The following is a 20,584-nucleotide window of genomic DNA, read 5'->3' on the forward strand; positions in this document are numbered from 1 at the left end:
AAATAAACATGACTGAATCAAAGAAATAGACCTGTGTGTGCATGATGTGCGCATGATATGTTTGAATTGAATAATTGTTTAGGCTGATGTCGACATATTTTGCAGGAAATCCAGGTTTCGTACTCAGTCCTTTTAAACCTCCAATCATATTGATCATTGACCGATGGAGACCTGCTGTACCTCCCCTCCAAGAGTTTGCCAAAAACAACCTGACTGACTCACAACGACACACAGACACTAGTCTACGCCAAAGTTCCGAAGTCCCTGTTTTGAACCGGTCTTCTAACTCTTCCACTTGTCTGCCCTGGACTTCTCCCCTCCACAGAGATGTGGTGTAGTCGCGTGGCTTTGCGTCGTCTACAGCGGATTGCCGTTACTCCATTAAATACAGCAGGGGGTCTAACCGGCGCAGTGCAGAGACAAATGTCAACGCTTCCGCGGGTGTATATCACCCGACAAATTCCCCCAGAGGGACTGAAGATCCTCCGGGAGTCTGGACAGTAAGTGTGTGACCACACAAAAACACAATGTTCAAATTGATGGCCCTTGTCTATAGTTTATTATGTAGGCTATGTTGTACAATTGTTTTGGGGTTATTTAACTGAACATTGTGGGTATAGGCTATATTTATAAAAGCATCTGCCAAATGAATACATTACACACATTTTACTTTTGTAAAATGCTAAGAGTTTGAAGTTGGTGAAAAAGTTCATCATTTACTTTGGGTAAACAGGTTTGCCAATATTTGCCCCGCCGACCTGTTGGATAAGAAGGGTCCAGTCAGTTTGCTTACATAGGTTGTGAGTGTTTGTGTGTGTGTGAGAGTTTAAATACATAATGTCTAGTTGCTCTTTAAATGTACGCTAACTTGTATATCATTTATTTGTTTATTTATTAATCTCAACGTCTCATTTCATGCAGAGTGCAGTTTGAGCTGTGGGACTCAGACGATGTCCCTGTGCCCAGATCGGAACTGCTCCAGAAGGTGAAAGGCATAGACGCTCTGCTCTGCGTTCTCACCGAGAAGATTGATACAGAGTTATTGGATGCCGCAGGTCAGGTGATTGTCTTTGTTGTCCATGTCAATGTCTTAACCCTGACACAATGCAAGGGGCCTCCTCTTATGTGTCTGTGCTGGCGTGTGTGTGTTCCTACAGGTCCAAACCTGAAGGTCATCAGCACTATGTCAGTGGGATTTGACCATTTGAATCTGGAGGAGCTGAAGAAGAGGTCAGTGACCTGACCAGATACACAGCAGGGACAGTCATGTGGCAATCCCTAATCCAATTCTGTGTATATATGTGTGTGCGTTTTCAGGGGGGTCCGTGTGGGCTACACCCCAGACGTTCTGACGGACTCTGTGGCAGAGCTCACCGTCGCTCTGCTGCTGACCACGTCCAGGAGATTGATCGAGGCCACGCATGAAGCCAAGACGTACTGTCCACACACACTCACACACAGACACACACTCCCTCTCTCCCTGACACACACACATAAACTCTTTCTGTCTTACATACACACATGCTGCAACGTGTCTTCAAGTATGTCTAACCTCTTCTCCCTCTGTTCTCCTCCCCAGAGGAGGTTGGGGCACCTGGAGGACCTTGTGGCTGTGTGGCTACGAGCTAGCTAACAGCACGGTGGGCATCCTGGGTCTGGGGAGGATCGGTGAGCATGACAACACTCCACCTCCCACACCCACACCTCATTACAACATGCACACCTCACACTAAACACACATCATGACACTCTCCCATACAATCTCACACGAAACACATACCCTGACCCATGTACTTCCACACGACGTTACTGCAGACGTTAGCATATCAGGTTGTTTAAATAGACGGATGCATTTGTCAAGCTGTAACTGTGTGTGCGACAGGGGTGGCCATCGCAGAGCGCCTGAAGCCCTTCAAGGTAAAGAAGTTCATCTACACCGACGTGGTACCCAGACCTGAACTGGCCAGCATGATCAATGCAGAGTACGGTGAGTAGCACCGGTCAACTCCCAGACCTCCATCTGAACAGCTATGGATAGATGGATGGATGAATGGATGGAGTGAGTGAATTGTGGTCTATGTTATGTATCTGTTGTTGTGTCTAACTATGTGTGTCATGTCTCTGTCCTCCAGTCTCTCTGGATGAGCTGGCTAAGCAGTCAGACTTCCTGACAATCTGCTGCGCTCTCACGCCAGAGACCAAGGAGATCTGCAACAAGAACCTCTTTTCCAAGATGAAGAACACCTCCATTTTCATCAATACCAGCAGGTGACGGAGACACAGACATGCACATGCACAAATGTCCTACGTTTTCTAAATGTGTACATCAATAATGGAAACACACACAGATTTTCAGAGGTGTGTGTGTCTGGTGTTGTGTGTCAGGGGAGGGGTGGTGAACCAGCAGGACCTTTATGAGGCTCTGTCCATGGGTCAGATAGCCGGCGCCGGCCTGGACGTCACCGTCCCTGAGCCCCTCCCAATCAGCCACCCGCTTTTTACCCTCAAAAACTGTGGTGAGTCTGTCCTCTCCATCACTGTGGTGAGTCTGTCCTCTCCATCACTGTGGTGAGTCTGTCCTCTCCATCACTGTGGTGAGTCTGTCCTCTCCATCACTGTGGTGAGTCTGTCCTCTCCATCACTGTGGTGAGTCTGTCCTCTCCATCACTGTGGTGAGTCTGTCCTCTCCATCACTGTGGTGAGTCTGTCCTCTCCATCACTGCTTCCCTTGTCTCTCAGCTCTGTCCTCATGTCGTCACCTCTGGGGTTTTAATGCACCATTTCGATGCTTCTAAGCCCATAAAGAGACCTAATATTACTATTAAAAAGTGTGGTTAAGTGTCTGAGGCTTTCACATGTATTTGTGACTTACACATTTGTGCTTGCTGTATATGAACAACAGAGCCTTATTGCACCTCTCTTCCTTTTCCCTCCATCCATCTTTACAGTAATTCTTCCTCACATCGCCAGTGCCTCCTACAGCACCCGAAATGCCATGTCTGCCCTGGCAGCCAATAACCTGCTGCTAGGCCTGACGGGCCAGCCAATGATCAAAGAGCTCAAGATTTAGGAGCCAATCACCTGCAACCAGGAAGGAAAGGGTCCAATCTTCAATGAGAAGAACTAAAGAAACAATTGTTTTGTTGTACTCTACTCTACATTCATACTCTATTTCTTATGCTTAAAATAATTTCTGTTTTCAATTCTATACTGTTCAACTTATTGTACTACGTGGATGACACAAAGTTGAGACATTAACATGTTTTTATTCTATCAAAGCAACTGAAGAGGTTTTCTGTTATTTAGTTAGTTTATTTTTAACAAAGAAAAAGTACAACATTTAGTTTTCTCATGGTTCCACTATGGTTACATGTAAAGAAAGAATGTCAATGTCCTTCCCTTGTACATTTAAATGAATTGCAGCTTTTCAAGCAACAGGGTATAAGGCAGTAACTTCTGTTACCAATTAATCTTTTGATTTAGGCTTTTCAAATTGGATTTGGCTTATCCACAAATGGGCTTATTGTATAAGTATTTTTTACAGTGCAAATATATAGATAAAGAAACTGTTTACACAACTGCTACAATGGACACGCACCATGGAAACAAAGTCACAGTGAGAGAAATGGAAGTCATCTTAGATTTTTGTAACAGGGTCTTCAACATAATTTCCCTAATGAGTACCCCAGTATTTCTACCTGACTAAAAATGAACCCATCATTTCATACAACCTTTAATACTGTAGGTTTTCAGAAGTTAGATATGAAGAGTAGTATGAATATAGCTTATGTTTACAGTCACAAAATCCTACGAAGCAAATAATTTGAGGTATGAAAAAAAGAAAAGAAATCGAATACTCATTTCATACAAAAAGGCAATTATTTTTTAACAGTGTAAAGACTCTACAGTAAGGTGCCAACTAGGAAACAGAAGCAGTGGGTGACATCATCATTGTTTGACACTGGCACAGAGTAGAAGACAAGCTACAACAAGACAAAAAGATACAGGACCTGTTCTAAAGGGACCCTAAACCTTTATATTCTGTAGCAAAGTAGTTTTATCCTTTCGTCTAGGACTTGCTGGGTTTTGGAGTTCATCTAGGACTCGCTAGGATCTAGGACTTCGCAGAAACATACGTCCTGCGTTCTGACGCATAGTTCACTAACAGAACTCTACAGTGCTGAATCAATACTGCTCCAGACAGGGACAAACAGACCCACATACGTTAACACTGCGATCAGGAGTCTGAGTCTGTTAGTTTCAGTTAGGTGGGGAAAAAACTGAAGAAAGCAGGGTTGAAAACTTATTTAAAGTTTTTCAAATTTAATGTTTCCAACTTGGAATATAAAAAAAAAATCCCTGGCTTAAAGGCAGGGTAGGCAATGTTGTTGAGAAGCATATGTGTAATATTTGCTTAATAAACTTCACATCCTGATAGCAACCAATTCATCTCAAGCTTTGACAGTAAAATGAAATCAATCTGATATCTGTGGGCATCGCAGGACTAATAGCTATTATAAAGGTTGAACCGGCACTAATGATTGGACGGAATTTGAACCGAATGCAATGACTGGATGGACTAGTTGTCTGTTTGTCTACCAACCTCATGGCAGTAGTCAGGCAGCATGTTCATGTGTTCTGGAGGAGTGGCTTTTAAGGGAGGGGTGGGATATTTTGGTTTGAATCCTTTCAAACTCAATCAAAAATTAAGATAAGATAATCCTTTATTAGTCCCACAGTGGGGACATTTGCAATCGCTAGGTTCACAAAACTTTCCTATCCTGCCTTTAACTTCCCGGAAAGTTTCATAACGTTTTCCACGCATTGCAAAGGATTTGTCTAGTTTTACCTATGTTACAGTACAGCAAGCATTAGATGTACAAAAAATGCGATTCGATATGCAAATGCTTTACCAAACTGTTACACAACAACAAATTAATTTGAGATTCTTTGCTTAATTCTCTTTGTAATGGCAAGTGATTAAAGCCATTTTATGTGCAATATTTACATTTATAATGTTCTCAGCTTACAGAATATTCCTTCATAAGGCTATAGACTAGGACAAACGCTGTGCGTTTCAATACACTCACACACACAGGCCAGGTGCAAATTAAAAAACGATTCTCAAACAGAGAAACAAAAGGCCAACACACTGCAACATCTTCCTTCAAGAAGATGGCCTTCATCAGTGTTGATTTTCAAGTCAAAGGTGCTCAGACTAAAAGCAACTTCAAACATCCAAAAACCCTCCTTTGAACTTAATTGATGATAGGACAGAGGGGATTCAGCACCCTGTTGTGAGTTTCTTGAAGAATGTTAATTGAATTAGGCTTCAACAAGAAAGTCTGTCAGTATTAAAGTATACTCAGTAACACTCAATTAGACAACATTGATATTCTGCAGAGGAATTTCTGACAATAAAACTAAGACTGGGGACTAACAGTCTAAGCAACCATTGTATGTTTAGGGAAAGGTGGCAATGTTGTGGATGTCCTTATTGTTGATCTCTCCACCTTTTACCCCTAAGACAATCTCCCTCACCCTGAAGAGGATCAACACAAACCAAAGCAGACAGTATGCTTCCGGGCTACAGCAGCGCTACACAGCAGGGTCCTCCCCAGGCAGAGGGCCTCACAGCATGCCGCCAGGCATGTTGCTGTTCTGCCACCTGAGGCAGGTGGTCTTGGAGTGTTTGTAGAGGTGGGAGGACTGGCTAAAGCGCTTGCCACACTTAAGGCAGGCATAGGGCTTCTCCCCCGTGTGGACGCGGATGTGCTTCTTGCAGTCTGTCAGCGTCAGGAAGGTCTTGCAGCAGATCTTACAGGCGTACTTCCTGGCCCCCTCCACGACCAGGACGTTGTGCTCCGACAGCGCCTTCTTACACTTGGACAGGACGTCTGCCGAGGCCCTCGTCAGCTGGGGAGGGTGGGAGCTGTTAGGGGGGGCGCTTCCCGCCTCGTAGATCCCCGTCCCGTTGCGTAGCAGGGGACCCCCCAGGGAGGAGGAGGTGGAGGAGGCGTCTTGGATGAGAGAGCCTATTGGTCCTCCACCCATGCTTCCATCTCCTCCCAGGCCGGCGGACATCTTGGGAGCAATGCGTCGGTAGCCAGGGAAACCGAGTGAGGCCGCAGCAGCGCCAGCACTCCCTCTGCTGGCTCGGACCAGCGAGTGGAGCCCCAGACTGGAGCGCTGGTAGTCCAAAGCGAAGGGGTCTACAGCCCCGGCCCCACCAATGGGGCTGACACGCCCATCATGGAGGGGGCGAAGAAAGAGCGACTCAGCATCTGTGAAGGACCTGCAACTTTCGCCTCCAAGTAAGTGACTACTGGACGAGGGCCGGAGCAGAGAGGAAGAGGCGGAGCCAGAGTTCCCGGTGGCTTCTGGGCCGAGCAGGAAGTGACGCGCAGCACTGTCGCTGGTCGTCGTTGTGTTTGGGAGGTCATCATCCCCTGCAACCAGCCCAGCCCCTACCCCTCCGAACACCTTGGCACTGAGGAAGCTAGTGATGCTAAAGCCAGACTTCCCATCCAACCCATCACCACACCCAAACACCCCCCCACCTCCACCCCCACTACCCCTGCCCAGGCTGGCCTTCAGCAGCTGCTGCTCTCTTGGCTGCAGCAGGACAGAGCTGGGCTGGGCGTCAGAGGTGGAGGTGAAGCTGCGGTCGCTGCTTTCTGGGCTCAGCTCCTCTTCCACCTTCTCCTCGCCCCGCCTCCTGGACTCTGGTTGGTTGCTGAGGCCACTGCCCTCCGCCTGAGAGGTCACATCGCTGGTCTCATCCACTGGCTCCGGGGAGCTCAGGGGCTCCTGCTTCACCACCACCTGAGGAACCAGAAGAATGAGAGGGCTAAGAAGTATGTGTGGATGCTTACATTGAATTGATATGATTTCTTTTTACAGATGAAGTTTAATACATTTAGTTTCCAACAACAGCCATCATTCCAAATAGCATAGTTTCATCCTTTGAAAAAAAAAAAGAAAAAGACTTGGCTTTGTACCTTCGGTCGGCCGTCTTCCTCGTCCTCCTCCTCTGTCCCTTCTTTCACCTTCATCGGCCCATTCCCTCCATCCACGTACTCCTCTTTCCCCACCCCTCCCTGCAGCAGTCTAGGCACCTCGCCATTGCAGTGGCCTCCATCCGATTGGCTTGGCATCTGTTGGTCATCTTGGGACACACCTCCTACAAGGCCGGTGATCGTCACATCCAGGTTGGACTCTTCCCCCATCTTGTGGGAATCAGGAGAGAGAATCCCAGCCTCTTCTCCTTCGCCACTCACCCCTCCCTCCACTGAGGGGCGTGGCCTTTGCCTGGGCCTTTCTTCTGATAGGCCCAAGGAAGGCTTCCGCTTGTGAAAGCGGCGAATGGGAAAGGAAGCCCTCTGCTCAACCGCACCACCTCCCACCCCATTCCCGACCCCATCCTCTTCCATGCCACCCAAGGCTGAGCTCACCAGGCTCAGTCCCAGCTGCTGCAGGAGGAACGAGCGCTGGAGTCTGGACTTAGCTGCATTAGCCGCTAAACTAGCAGCGTTAGCCGCCTGGTTGGAATTTCCATTTTGGTTAGCATTAGCTGCTAACTCTGCTACCTGCTGCTGCCTGTGCCTCTGCTGGTCTGTCTGGAGTTGGTGGTGGTGGGACGGCCTGTCAGAGGAGGCCGGAGGGGACATGGGAAGGGTGCGGGTGGTCAGGTAGTGCTTGCAGGCCTTGACCACACCATTGAGGTGCAGGTGGGAGGCGGCCAAAAGGATATCCATGACGTTACTCTCACCTAGCATCAGAGTGGAGGTGTACATCATGTCCACCAAGGCAGCAAAAGCCTCTGCCGTCACCACCTGGAGACAGATGAAGAGTTAGTGTCAGTAGCACTCTGCAGTAATGACATCATTCATAATAACAGTGATGTATTCAAGGCTTCTTGTCATCATCCTCCTCACCTCGCTATCCAGCTGGATCATGTTCATGCTGGCGTCTCCCTCAGCGACGGTGAACAGGGCCCTGAAGTGGGTACTGCATGCTGCCAACACAGAGCGGTGGGCCTTGAAATGGCGGCTGCCCACCACGATGACACAGTCACACAGTTGGCCATGCACGCGCTGGTAGTTGAGCTGCTGGAAGATCTGGTCGAAGTGGCCCGGGAAGTCCATGACTTGGGAGAAGAGGGATGTAGGCCACCGTAAAGGGTTAGGACAGGGGGACGGTTGATAACCTGGGGAATAATGTGGACAAGGAAAGATGTTAAGAAGGAGAGGATTGAAAGGAAGAGAGAGAAGCTGGGAGGGGAAAAGTTTGGATGGGACACATGGGAGAAAGGCAAGTGGATAGAACAGTTAAAGATAAAGTTTAAGATAGGGTTAAACTGGATATTAACAATTTCGCATGAACTAATTCTGGTTGACTTTGTCCAGCAAGTACCACCATGCATGCATCTCACAGTTCCCTAATCTGCAAAGGCTATGTAGCATGCCATGTGTATCTACTTCCAAGACAAGCAAATCAATCACTTTGATATAATGTTAGCTTTTGTACCGTTTTAAAGGCACAACTATCTAGCATCTTAGAAGAACTTGCACGACGTGGGCGACAATTAGTGGCCCAAGCAAGTTTCCCATTGAAAGACTCGCTAGCTGGGCCGGCAGTTACGCCTTCAACTACAGTAGCTAGTGTGCTAGCTAGCTGGCTAATTAAATTATACCACACATAAAGCTTGTCTTGGGCTATACACTGAAACAGATAACGTGATACCAATAGCTAGGGTTCAAAAGACACGATTGTTACCTTACTGTTACTTTCTCTGAAACCCGGTCGCGTCCGTCAAGACAGTTTGCTAGCCAGCTAGCTAGCAACAGTACAGTACTGTAGCTAGACAACAGGAAGGGCCGCCGACTCCAGTCAGCCAGCTTGTTTTCCCAGCCCACAGGTCGAGTGGACAAGGTGACGTGCCAACGTGGATAATGTTCAGTTAAATGTTGTATTGAGCTAAGTACTCAAGAATATTTTATATATTATCATGCTGGTTGTCCATCCATGTTGCTGACGCTTTCTTCCCAGAGCGGCAGCGTGTGTTCTGGGTTGGTGTTCTTGGTCACTCCACGTTAGTACTACCAGTGTCCACGGACACAGAGGGGCGGAGGTTAGGTCTGGAGTTTGGGGACGGTTGCCTGGAGCAACCTATCCTAACGTGGAAGTGTGTGTGGCAGCAAAGGAGCTACACATTTTCAAGCCCAATGTTTGTTACCAATCAAATACACCAGATTTCTGACCTTTGTATATATTATGTTTATTGCTTGTCAATCGGTGACTATTCTGAGCAGTAACATATTAACCAACGACCACTATAGACAATCTAACGATCACGATGACCTCAGTGTTATTATGTTTCATCTTGCAGACAGACTGGTGGCTGTTGTCTTTTCCAGACACAGTAGGAGGCGCTGTATTCGATGGTTCCCGCCGACGTGACTGCTGCAATAACATTCCTCACCACAAGGCCACGCTGTAGGGTTGTCAGGTATTTTCAGAAGTGTGGTGACAACAAACATGGACGCGAAGTGTTCACTCGTATGTTGCGAAGAGGAAAGAGAGGCAGATCAAGCAGTTATCGGTAACTATTTTTACGTGACATTTTGTCTGTACTAATAAAATAAACGTGTACTATCGTAATATTGAAATGATGTACCCCTAGGCTAAGACGTTTCACTGTAAAATACATATTTCCGTCGCACACGTGGGTGCCCCATCCTGAATGGTATGCAGTCTTTTTTGACCGTGACCAATTTGCTATATGTGCTCTTCAGTTCAGTTCTCTAATGGGACCTTGCAGAAAACAGATCAGCTAAACTTTACCTTTTACAAGAACGTCGATGAAAACCACCCGAGGAAGAAGAGCAGACGCTTTTTGGTAAGAGATCAGCGTTGTAATGCAAGAACAGCCTTCATATCCCATGATGAAAGGGTTGACCAATTCTCACATCTCCACTTTACAGGTTGCTGAATCAGACAGACTGTCCTACGTTGGGAATAACTTTGAAACAGGATCCTTAAAATGTAACAACCTTTGCAGGTAGGCATCCTTCTACAGAATGACTCACAGCCAACCCAGCTGCCTCACCAGCACCATCTGAGGGACCATTGTTTCCAAGAGAACTGAAGTATTCCAGTGTTAGAATAAACAGGTGTGTGGGGTGTGTAGTAACAATTCAGTCGTTGTCGTAAACTGTTTACAGATACTATGTTGGAGTCCTAAACAAGGAGACCATGAAGATGGAGGTGCACAACGCTCTGCTCTTCAACATGCAGCCAGTCATCCCAGGTAAGGAAAAAACAAACCCAATTATCATATATAGGGCTGCATTCAACAACACCATCTGCTTTTCACTGGTATTCCTTCCTGTTCAAGGATAAGGAGAGAAACATAATCTCTCTCTGAGATGTATTTTGAGTTGTAGAATGTTGCTTGTTCTGTCACTGTAGTGAGGATGGGAATGTGGTCCTCTCATTACAGGGGAGATTGCCCCCGAGTCTGACCCGTCTAGTAACAACCAAACATACAGAGACAAGGTAGATGCACACTCGCAAGTAAACACTGCACTGTACCCTCTACATCGGAAATGAATGAATACATAAATAAAAGAAACAATATATTCTGGCTTTCCCTGTTTAACCCTTTCCTCTCTGGCCAGGTGGACTCTCTAATTGAGGCATTTGGCTCCAACAAGCAAAAGCGAGCCCTGACCTCGCGCAGGCTGAACCAGGTGGGCAGTGAAACCCTGCAGCAGGCAGTGGCCAAGGCAGCCCAGAACGTCATCGATCAGAAGGGTCTGGAAGGTGAATGCAGGCCCATTTCCACACTACCACCTCACTACTGGACAAATGCGGCAAGCATGCAACAAACTGCTAATACTAAGATGAATTCCATGGGAGCACTGTCAGAAACGCACATCTACCTACTCACCTCCAGCCCCTCGTCCCTGCCTCACCCTGTGTCCTCTCTCTCTCCCTACCTCATCCCTGCCTCACCCTGTGTCCTCTCTCTCCCTACCTCGTCCCTGCCTCACCCTGTGTTCTCTCTCTCTCTCTCTCCCTACCTCATCCCTGCCTCACCCTGTGTTCTCTCCCTACCTCGTCCCTGCCTCACCCTGTCCTCTCTCTCTCCCTACCTCGTCCCTGCCTCACCCTGTGTCCTCTCCCTACCTCGTCCCTGCCTCACCCTGTGTCCTCTCCCTACCTCGTCCCTGCCTCACCCTGTGTCCTCTCCCTACCTCGTCCCTGCCTCACCCTGTGTCCTCTCCCTACCTCGTCCCTGCCTCACCCTGTGTCCTCTCCCTACCTCGTCCCTGCCTCACCCTGTGTCCTCTCCCTACCTCGTCCCTGCCTCACCCTGTGTCCTCTCTCTCTCCATACCTCGTCCCTGCCTCACCCTGTGTCCTCTCTCTCCACACCTCGTCCCCAGCCCTGCAGGACGAACTGTCCCAGACACAGGCTCAGTCAGAGTTCGCTCCCTACCTGCCTCCATGCCACCCAGATGCCACCTCCCCCGACCAGGTCTACCTCTTTGATGACTGTATCCTTTCCCTGCTATCTGGACATGTGTGTGGAATAGTGTGTGAAGATCTGAGATTAGCATATATACATGTATATACATGTAGCCACTTTGTCCTGGATGTGTGTGTCTCCTTATCCATGTCCCAGTGCTAACCCCAGTAGAGTACAGTGCCCTCGAGGCGGCGGGATCCAAGATGGCCACCCTCTCCCAAGAGGAGTTACAGAAGATGAGAGACAGCGGAGGGTAGGGTATTCTTCTATAATAGCTAGGGTTGCGAAATTCTGGGATTTTTTGGAGTTGGAAACTTTTCATGGGAATAAACTGGAAATGTTCAGGTAAATGTAGTAGGGGGGGGAAACATCTTGCAGCATATTCTTGGTTAAAAGAACCACATTTCATGTAAATTCTGTTGAATGTCACACATCACACTACTTGCTTCTGGGCTCTTGAAGCCACACTACTGCATGCACTGTCCATTCCTCCATCACATGCACTGTCCATTCCTCCATCACATGCACTGTCCATTCCTCCATCACATGCACTGTCCATTCCTCCATCACATGCACTGTCCATTCCTCCATCACATGCACTGTCCATTCCTCCATCACATGCACAGATCATTTCTACACTACAGCAGGACATCCTCTTTCTCCATCAGCTTGGTGTTGAATACAATGTTTTTGAGATGGCTATCGTTTAAACTGGGGAAACACAAATCTAAATCCATGGATTTACATTTATGTAAATCTACAGACCTGGTGTGTGCATGTGTGTGTTCTAGGAACCAGTGTGTAGTGCAGCAGCTGACCCGCCTGCCCAGTGAGGGCCCTGCCAGGGACAGACAGGCACGCTGTGCCTACTACCTGAGCATGCTCCTAAAACTAGTCCACCTGAAGATGTTCACGCGCAGGTGTAAGTATCATGCTGTGTGTGTGTGGGTGTGTGTGGGGGACTGCAGAATTGTGTTTATGTGTTTGTATTCATGTGTGACAGATGACCTATTTGTGTTTGTCCAGTCGGGGAGGAGGAGGAATGTCCTCGTATCATCCAGAACAAGCTGATGAAGAGCTTCACAGTGGAGACCTTCAACAAGGGCAGGTAGGTTATCGACTGCCTTACCAACAGCAGGGGGAACTGGTGATTGCAGTGGTTTTTTGAAGACATTCATAACTGCTGTTTTGTGTTTGCGAGTCCAGGGTACAGAATATGGTGTCGACATCCATGCATGTAAAGGTAGCTGCCTACTGCCTGGCCTTGTTGCTACACATGGGTCACATGACTGCTGACCTCACAGTCCTTCACCGCGACCTGGGGATCACCGAGATTAAGTAGGAAGCTGAGCCTCTATTCACCCTCTCTCAGACACACACACACACACGGGTGGACCTGGTGGTCATCAAATCTTAATTATGTATGTATGTGTGCATATACCTCTTCCACTTGTGTGTTCTGCAGGATGCAGGAGGTAGCCAAGTCCATGGGGCTGAAGTTGAGCAGGCCTGCCCGAGGGAAGGCAAAAGAGGCTGGGCTTGAGGTCGAGCACAGGCTGGCCATTTTGGAGCTCCCTCTGGTCAAATACGAACCGCTCCTCGACAACAGGAAACGCAAGAAGATGCGTTAGAAAAGGGGATTACTAGACGAAGGGAGGGAAGAGGGAATTACTAGAGGGAGAAGGGAGATTAAGAGCTATACAAATAAACTTTGATTTGAAGAGCAAGAATGCTATAGATTCCTGCCCAGTGAGGATACTGTTAATGTCAAACTAATAAAAAAACTAAAAGAGAACACTCCTTGTGATGAATCATTTCAAGCCATGTGCTGTAAGCTGGGGGTTAGTAGTAACTGGACACTTGACAAGTGACTGAAAACATCCATGTTTATATTGTATAGCAAATTGTAGAGGCACATTTGTAGACGTTACATATTGCACATTTCAGATTAGATGAAGCATGGTATGTCACCTGGAAACCCAACCCAGTCACTGTGCTCAGCTGAGGGGTAAGACTAGGCTGGTCTACTATTACACATTATTCAGGGAAATCAGTTGATGATTTGGTAGATCGGTCACTGCTCATATACTCCTCCATCCATCAAGGCACAGCATCGACATCGTAGCAGATGGATATGATCTTCAATTGACTTTCAAACTAGTTCCGGTAAACTCAACACCCCAGTCAACTAAGCTATGTCTTCCGTATGATCACTACACCTATATACTATGGTGAATTCATGTATTCTTTAAATTGATTAAATATGGATAAAAGCTTGACCTGTGCTTCAGCATTGGAATATAAAGTAGTGCCCATGTATTCATGTGCTATAATCCTAAAGATAGCTTGTGTTTTTTGTCCTGACGGCAGTTTGATTACTAAATGTTGACATTGGTTTAATAGAAAAGTGGTGATAAAAGGTTTGGTATTTCTTTTCATCTTGTCTGTTAGCTTGCTAAGGATGTGTTCTAGAGCACAGTCACAGGCTATTTTAGAAGTCTGTAAGGTGCCATGTTGTAACATCCCACATAACCATCTCAAGTCTGTGGAGTGATGTCATTGCTCAGTTCAGACGCTTTAGGGCAAGAGGGATCCGTCACAGGATGGAGCAGAAGACGCTGCCATTGTTATGGCAACCACTCTCCACAGAGGCAGTGATCCTGGTGGTCATGGAGACGGCAAGGTGGCTGGGGTGTCGGGCGGAGGAGGTGGGGGGGCCTGAGGGGGCATCAACTAGAGGTCGAGGGGGGGGGTTCTCCAGGGTCCAGGCAGGGGCGGAGGCACAAGTCCTAACAGGCGGGAGAAAAAAGGTAGTATTTCAACAGGCTATCATGATGTAGAACAGCTTCATGCAGACAGTACAAACAATTTTGTCAGACACACTTTCTCGCTTTCAATGGGACAGAATAATCTTTTTTTTTTAGGATTACAATTTTACAATGAGACAGACATCTAATTAGAGGGTGTATGGAGGAACCGGTCGGTACGGTATGTTGCGTAGTTACCTGGTGCTATGCATCAGCAGACTGTTGTTAGGCAGCACACAGCTCTCGCTGCCAGGATCACAGTGCAGCAGGGGTTTTGTGTTACCAGGATGACCTTGGTACAGCAGGTTGTCATGGATGATGCCCTTGGCCAGCCCCTGTACAGTGATGCCACATCCCTGAACTGGCTGAACACGGTTGCGCAACACCTGAGGAAGACCACACACACACACAACTCAACCCCACAAACTCAAAAACTCAACCCTGAAAGGTGTGTGTGTTCTCTCTGTTCACCTTCACGTCCGCAAAGTCCATCACCCGTATCCCGTATCCACGGTTACCCACCACGTCGTTCTCCACAATTTGCCCATCACCATGGAAACTAACACCATGGCCGCCGTTGTCATAGACACCGTTTCCTCGGAGCTCCACCCTACACTCCCTGTCCACTGTGATGCCGCCCCGGCTGTTGCCTTGGACACAATTGGCGACCAGCCGGGTCAGCTGGCTGCTCTGTAGCAAGGCAATACCGGCACCACGGTTACCGTTGACAAGGTTTGCAACGACATTCAACGGCTCGCTGCTCTTCACATAGAGGCCGACCGCTGGGAAGAAGAAAGAGGAGGGAGGAGGTGTGGAGAGGAGGGAGGGAGACAGGAAGATGACCAGACAATAAAGTAAGGGCGCACCACAATGACAGAGCCCAGACAGCTGTGTTCCATACTGAGCCTTTACCTCCGTTGCGGCTCATGCAGTTGCTCTCTACCAGAGCTACGCTGATGGAGCGGCGGGAAGAGAAGCGCTCGTCCTCGCTGTCCAGATCACTCTCCCACGCCAGCAGCTCTCCTTCCTCGTTAAAGTTCTCTTGTCCTCCTCCGCCTCCACCTTCACCCCCTCCTACTCCTCCTCCTTCACCCCCACCCCCATCCTGGTATGTGTCCCTCTGCCCTGCGCCCTCGGGGTCTTTCCGGCAGAACACCGCCAGGCCGTACATGCGGTTATGGGTAATGTAGTTCCCCAGCAGCTGAGGGAGGCTGGAGGACATGACCCACACGCCACATCCTTTGTTACCTAGAGACAGCAGGTGAGAGAATCACTCACAGGGTCAACCATGTTCTCAGGAAATAAACAACAAACTGCAATGACATCACAGACAGAAGGAAGTGAGCTCACAGTAGATGTGGTTGCCCTCTATGAGGCCGCGGCCCCGCTCTCCAACCACCACCCCATCAGAGTAGCCATGACAGATGTGATTGTTCTTTAGCACCGGGTCACCCCCTCTCCGAATGTCCACTCCCCCCCACTGGTTCTCCCTGATCACGTTCTCTAACAGGGAGGGAAAGATGGAGGGACGGATGAGTGGGAGGGAGTGATGGATGGAGAGAAGGAGGGGTTGGGGAAGGAACGAATGATGGGAGGGTAGGATGGATGAATTGCATTAAAAGGGAAGACGAATAGATGTGTAGCGTTAAAATGCTGTGTTTACAGGGAGTTTCTATGTTGCTCTGTGGGTGTCTGTTTTGCCTGGCTCCACTGCATGTACATACCTAATATCATGCCCCTGCCACTCTCATTCACAGCTATTCCTGCAGCCTGGCCCTGGAAGATGTGATTCCCACTGGGTAAGAGGGAGCGAGAGGGAGTGAGAAATAGAGAGGGAGCAAGAGAGAGATAGGAAGGTTGAGTGACAAAGCACAGTCACAGAACATTTAAAAAAAAAAAGAATTTAGATTCTCCATTTTGCCGTTTCCGGAAATATTCCTGTTGCCCCACCTACCTGACCACAGGGTTGCCATTGAAAAGAACGTACACACCCGCCTCCTTGTTGTTATAGATCTGGTTGCTGCGGATAGAACCCTTCCCGTTGCCCAGGACAACAATGCCGGAACGCATGCCACTGTGTATTCTGTTACACTGAGGGAGAGAAAAGTCAGAATAGCAAGCAGAAAGGCAGGACAAGGAGCTCCCAGGCTTCTACAGCAGGCATGGAGTTCACTTGGTACTGCCTATTTACAATCAGCTTTTTTGACAGAAACAATGGGAGAGTGACAGGAAAGGCAGGGAGAAAGAGAGAGGGGGGAAGACATGCAGGAAATGGCCCAGGCCAGAATCAAACCCGGGGTCCTGCGTTAAAGCCTTAGCGGTACACGCTCTACCTGGTGAGACACTTTGGACTGCATTTCTATTTCAATATATGACGACAATCAACATTGGGTGTGGTATCACTTCAGATGAATGCAGAAAACCATTAGTGAAGTACAATATGAAAACACGGTCCAATTCAGCTTATTAATCCTAGTACATGATGAACATATCTCTCTCTGCCTCCATCTTGTCTGCCTCTGTTTTCGCAGGGCATTCCACAGTAACAATTAGCGCAGTCAGAGATGTTCAACGCACCACGTGCAAGTGGATGCTGAAAAGTTTGTCCGAGCTGTGCTCTGGGAGTGTGTGGCGTTACCAGGATAATGGGGTTGGCTCCCTTGCGGATGTCTAGCCCTGCCTCTCCGTTGGAGTGGATGTTGTTGTCAGCGATGAGGCCGTGGGCGGAGAGACGAAGGAACACGCCAGACGCCCGGCAACCGCTCACCTCGTTACGCAGCATCACGACCTAGGGTTGGGAGTGGGAGTAGAACAGGAGGTCAGGTCGCTGGTTGATGATGGAATCATAAGTTGATGGTGGAGAGCCATGGAGAGCGTTACCGTGGCGTTCTGGATGCAGCGCACTGCGTAGTTCAGCCCCCGGAACACGTTGCCCTCCAGGCGGGCGTTGCCGTGGTTACACACGTGCACTCCGCCCTTGCCCTCGCGGAACAGGCAGCGCTTCAGGACGCAGCCCTGGACTGCTGATGCCAGTGCCTGGGCCTCAGGATCCCTCTGGAGCTCCTGGGTCAGAGTGCGGAGGTCAGGTGTCACTGAGGGGGGAATGGGGTCCGAGGTTGGGGGCAGGGAACCGTCAGGGTTGGCCTTGAGGAGGTGGCTGAGGCCATGGTGGTCATGGGCCAGTTTGTAAACGGTTGGTTTGCTGATGATGTTGCCTGTGGTTAGGGAAGTAGTGGTGTGGGACTCGACCTCCTCCTCTTCCTCGCTGGGCTCGCTCTCAGTCCAGCTGTCCTCGATCACAGTGTAGTGACACAGCCCTTCCTCCCCACCCTGGATCCCCGTCCTCCTCTCACCGTCTTGTTTGTTCCAGTCCTTCAGGCTGACGTTTGCCCCTAGGGACTGCAGGCCACTGTCCTTCCCAAACTGAGGGCCTCCCCCTGGGCTACCATTCCCAGGTGAGCCCCAGGATGTAATAGTCCGGGCCTGGACTGCCAGGTGCTTACAGGCCCAATTTTTCTCTGAAACTGGTGCTCCTTCCACCGTCACAGAGGCTGTGTCACTTCCCGCAAAATCGCAGCTTTCCAGTAGGCTGAGGGCAACGCCCAGGAAGTGAGCGGAGCTGCCCTGTGAGAAGGAGCAGAAGCGAGCCTGGCAGGTACCCGGACCGCGGATCTGCAGCTGGGCCCCCTCAAAGTTACAGTTGTCCAGCTGCACATGACCTGACGATGTCTGAGGGGAGGGAGTGACAGAGGAAGGGAGCGAGGGAGGGAGGCAGAGAGGGACGGACAAATAAAGATAGTGAGAGAGGGCGAGTGAGTGAATTAGAGAAGTACAAAGAGGGAGAGAGGGAGAGAGAGAGAATGGAAAGAAAAAGGGAGGGGGCGAGGGAGAAAGGACAGAACCTTGTGAGAACTGAAAGTTAAAAGAACAGAGTAAATCTCCTTCCAACCCCTCATCCCCTCACCTTGTAGACAACAGTGGAGAACCAGGCAGGCATGAAGACCAGGTTACACAGCCTGGCTGTGGGGCACTGCTGCTCCACACACACTAGCAGCGCCACCTCCCCCAGCCTGCCGAGCCCCATCACCTCCACGGGCACCCTGAGCACCAGCTCAGCCTGCTCCTCGTACACTCCAGGGTGGAGCACCACCCGGTCATAAGGCCCCACCACCCCCAGCGCCGCCCGCAGCGTCTCAAACTCACACCCCGCCCCCACGTGCCACACCCGCCGGTCCTTCCTCCGGCGGAACAGATGCAAGCAGGCCGAGGGCTGAAGCTCCGGTCCGTTCTGGGTCCAGGTGCGGCTGGCCAAAGCGTGCTGCCGCAGGGCCTCCCTCCACGACGGGGGCTCCAGGTGGGGCCGGCTGGGCCAGTTGGGGTGCCTGCACTCGGGGCAGCCCAGGCACAGCTGCCTCCAGCGGGTGTTGTCCAGGGAGAGGATGAGTTCCCTCCAGGCCCGACACACCAGGCAGCAGCGGCCCAGCTCAGGTAGGGGCAGGTAGGCCAGGATCACCCTCCACAGCTCCACTGGCAGGCTGCCCACCTCCATAACAGCTGGGACTAGGACTGCCTGGGGAAGAGGGGTGGGGAGGAGGGGATGGGGTGGGATGTGAGGGGGAGGGACAACACACCTGGGGAAGGGGGAGAAAGATGGAACAGGGGTGGAGTAGGATGAGAAAGAGTAGATGGGGCAGAAAAGGGGGAGGGAGGGGAGGGGTAGAGGAGGGGGAGGAATGAGAGGGGTGGAGGAGAGGGGCAAAGGACCACCTAGGGACTATTGCCCAAACACACACAAAAAGCATATTTTAAGACTGATTGTTTAGATCCAGTATGACTGAGCAATACTAAAAGATGTAATGATTAAGTAGATCTCTATACTGAAATATGCATTTGCAATAATTATTTGGCCTCGTGTAAATGTGAGCGTTCGTCAAATTTGCAAGGCTGTCTACAAGGGATAAAGATTTTGCATGAAACTGGTCAACGTCACGAGAGCAAGACAAGCACCTATACCACACAGCCGTTAAACAGCTACATTCGTAACAAGCCTCACAGTTGTCGCAACTCATTCGAGACAAGTACACACACACACCTCAATTAAGGATACGTTTTACAAACATGCGGGCATACGAGCGAGGCAATGTAGTTAGCAGGCAGGCTCTGTCGTAGACAAATATAATATACGTAACTAACAGATGGTGAAAAAGGAACTCCTTACCGTGTTATCTAAGTTGGTTGGCCGAAAACCCGCACATCACCGTTTTTTTTACCTGACCGGTAAATCTACGGGTGTGCCAACCATACTGACTTCAACGCCACATCATAACAATCCTCATCGCCCAAGATAAGACATCGGCGGAGAGTTCAGGCATTTGCTCTTACTTTACGGCAAGGCATGGAAACCAGGGACGTCCCCGGTTGGGCGGAGGTGGCGAGGGAAGAAAGACTTTGGTTGTATTATATATTGGTTGTGAAAGCCCACATTATGCACATTCTGTTAGATACCTTCAAAATATAGAATGTGCACAAGTGGAAGATAGCAATGTTGTAAAGATGTAGACATACAGTGACATGTTGTGAATAGATAGTAATACCACGTTTTCACCACAAGAGGGCACGAAGACATCAGTTAATGGTTTATGTACCTTTGCGCAGGAAACGTCATTCTACATCCTCTGATCCAATAATTTGATGTTTGGCGCTTCTACACAGTAGATGTAGCTGTAGTTGAGTCACATCTGTGTCTAAAGAGGATGTATTTGGCTATAAGGGCCAGAGATGGCACATCATCACTCAAGAATAATCTACAGTCACTGTTCCATGTACTATGTTTTAAATAGAACACAAGGCAACTGCCAGATATAGCTGGTTTAAAAATAGTTATTGCCTAGGCCTAGGCTACATCTGTTTCAGCCTCCTTCTTTCCCGTGCCAATGTTCCTCCTCTTATCTCTCATCTCTTTTTCAGCTTTCTTTTCTCCGCTACTCTCGAGCCTCCTTGCCAGCCATCCTTCCACCCCTCCACCCTTCCACCCCTCCACCCCACTCTCTCTACTGACTGCAGACAGTGTTTCTTATTGATTTATTCATGGCAGATGTGAGTGCTTCAGTGGATGACAGGGCTCCGTGGCCACATTAACATAGACACCTGGACTTCTCATTTCCGGGTGTCTCATGCACGTCCCCTGGGTTTAGCCATCTCAATTGCACTGAAATAAATCATGATGAAAAATAATCCTTATT

The 20,584-nt window shown here is 49.1% G+C and overlaps 4 protein-coding genes across 8 annotated transcripts; 2 read left to right on the forward strand and 2 right to left on the reverse strand.

Moving 5' to 3' along the window:
* The first annotated feature begins 211 nt into the window (after nt 1-211).
* On the forward strand, nt 212-3,893 carry grhprb (glyoxylate reductase/hydroxypyruvate reductase b). Its single transcript, XM_047044710.1, has 9 exons — nt 212-500; nt 922-1,055; nt 1,158-1,230; nt 1,318-1,434; nt 1,580-1,668; nt 1,883-1,987; nt 2,133-2,268; nt 2,386-2,516; nt 2,949-3,893. Exons 1-9 carry the CDS (start codon nt 328-330, stop codon nt 3,068-3,070), a joined length of 1,080 nt encoding a protein of 359 aa, XP_046900666.1. The 5' UTR covers nt 212-327; the 3' UTR covers nt 3,071-3,893.
* A 544-nt stretch (nt 3,894-4,437) lies between these two features.
* On the reverse strand, nt 4,438-8,869 carry LOC124484028 (zinc finger and BTB domain-containing protein 5). 3 transcript variants are annotated; one of them, XM_047044708.1, is made up of 4 exons: nt 8,784-8,869; nt 7,938-8,209; nt 7,002-7,835; nt 4,438-6,825 (listed from the first exon to the last, which is right to left on the reverse strand). In XM_047044708.1, exons 2-4 carry the CDS (start codon nt 8,145-8,147, stop codon nt 5,632-5,634), a joined length of 2,238 nt encoding a protein of 745 aa, XP_046900664.1. In that variant the 5' UTR covers nt 8,148-8,209; nt 8,784-8,869; the 3' UTR covers nt 4,438-5,631. The 3 variants fall into 3 exon arrangements, with proteins under 3 accessions (XP_046900664.1, XP_046900662.1, XP_046900663.1); XM_047044706.1 differs by having other exon boundaries at nt 8,779-8,865; XM_047044707.1 differs by having other exon boundaries at nt 7,938-8,273; nt 8,779-8,852.
* Nucleotides 8,870-9,519: 650 nt separating this feature from the next.
* polr1e (RNA polymerase I subunit E) lies at nt 9,520-13,330 on the forward strand. The gene is made up of 12 exons (XM_047044709.1): nt 9,520-9,604; nt 9,798-9,901; nt 9,987-10,063; nt 10,227-10,312; nt 10,505-10,560; nt 10,683-10,827; nt 11,453-11,563; nt 11,692-11,788; nt 12,327-12,457; nt 12,562-12,643; nt 12,742-12,873; nt 13,001-13,330. The coding sequence occupies exons 1-12, from the start codon at nt 9,541-9,543 to the stop codon at nt 13,164-13,166; spliced, it is 1,251 nt and encodes a 416-aa protein (XP_046900665.1). The 5' UTR covers nt 9,520-9,540; the 3' UTR covers nt 13,167-13,330.
* A 66-nt stretch (nt 13,331-13,396) lies between these two features.
* On the reverse strand, nt 13,397-19,796 carry fbxo10 (F-box protein 10). 3 transcript variants are annotated; one of them, XM_047044705.1, is made up of 11 exons: nt 19,561-19,796; nt 18,307-18,912; nt 17,223-18,071; nt 16,981-17,130; nt 16,297-16,433; nt 16,067-16,137; nt 15,693-15,845; nt 15,255-15,590; nt 14,814-15,124; nt 14,541-14,728; nt 13,397-14,324 (listed from the first exon to the last, which is right to left on the reverse strand). In XM_047044705.1, the coding sequence occupies exons 2-11, from the start codon at nt 18,889-18,891 to the stop codon at nt 14,132-14,134; spliced, it is 2,973 nt and encodes a 990-aa protein (XP_046900661.1). In that variant the 5' UTR covers nt 18,892-18,912; nt 19,561-19,796; the 3' UTR covers nt 13,397-14,131. The 3 variants fall into 3 exon arrangements, with proteins under 3 accessions (XP_046900661.1, XP_046900660.1, XP_046900659.1); XM_047044704.1 differs by having other exon boundaries at nt 18,307-18,973; XM_047044703.1 differs by having other exon boundaries at nt 18,307-19,116.
* Nucleotides 19,797-20,584: the final 788 nt, after the last annotated feature.

This window comes from Hypomesus transpacificus, chromosome 22 (assembly GCF_021917145.1).
Source record: "Hypomesus transpacificus isolate Combined female chromosome 22, fHypTra1, whole genome shotgun sequence".
NCBI classification, from domain to species: Eukaryota; Metazoa; Chordata; class Actinopteri; order Osmeriformes; family Osmeridae; genus Hypomesus; species Hypomesus transpacificus.

What these genes read in the sequence shown, in the direction of transcription:
- grhprb (XM_047044710.1), top strand. Translation starts at nt 328, where the DNA reads ATGTGGTGTAGTCGCGTGGCTTTGCGTCGTCTACAGCGGATTGCCGTT. An exon ending in CTGGAGGAGCTGAAGAAGAG is followed by an intron (nt 1,231 to 1,317) that starts GTCAGTGACCTG and finishes GTGCGTTTTCAG; the next exon opens with GGGGGTCCGTGTGGGCTACA. An exon ending in ATTTTCATCAATACCAGCAG is followed by an intron (nt 2,269 to 2,385) that starts GTGACGGAGACA and finishes GTTGTGTGTCAG; the next exon opens with GGGAGGGGTGGTGAACCAGC.
- LOC124484028 (XM_047044708.1), bottom strand. Translation starts at nt 8,147, where the DNA reads ATGGACTTCCCGGGCCACTTCGACCAGATCTTCCAGCAGCTCAACTAC. An exon ending in TGATCCAGCTGGATAGCGAG is followed by an intron (nt 7,836 to 7,937) that starts GTGAGGAGGATG and finishes ATCTGTCTCCAG; the next exon opens with GTGGTGACGGCAGAGGCTTT. An exon ending in AGGAAGACGGCCGACCGAAG is followed by an intron (nt 6,826 to 7,001) that starts GTACAAAGCCAA and finishes CTGGTTCCTCAG; the next exon opens with GTGGTGGTGAAGCAGGAGCC.
- polr1e (XM_047044709.1), top strand. Translation starts at nt 9,541, where the DNA reads ATGGACGCGAAGTGTTCACTCGTATGTTGCGAAGAGGAAAGAGAGGCA. An exon ending in ACCAAACATACAGAGACAAG is followed by an intron (nt 10,561 to 10,682) that starts GTAGATGCACAC and finishes CTCTCTGGCCAG; the next exon opens with GTGGACTCTCTAATTGAGGC. An exon ending in CTGGGGATCACCGAGATTAA is followed by an intron (nt 12,874 to 13,000) that starts GTAGGAAGCTGA and finishes TGTGTTCTGCAG; the next exon opens with GATGCAGGAGGTAGCCAAGT.
- fbxo10 (XM_047044705.1), bottom strand. Translation starts at nt 18,891, where the DNA reads ATGGAGGTGGGCAGCCTGCCAGTGGAGCTGTGGAGGGTGATCCTGGCC. An exon ending in TGGCAGGGGCATGATATTAG is followed by an intron (nt 15,846 to 16,066) that starts GTATGTACATGC and finishes CCTCCCTGTTAG; the next exon opens with AGAACGTGATCAGGGAGAAC. An exon ending in TGGACTTTGCGGACGTGAAG is followed by an intron (nt 14,729 to 14,813) that starts GTGAACAGAGAG and finishes GGTCTTCCTCAG; the next exon opens with GTGTTGCGCAACCGTGTTCA.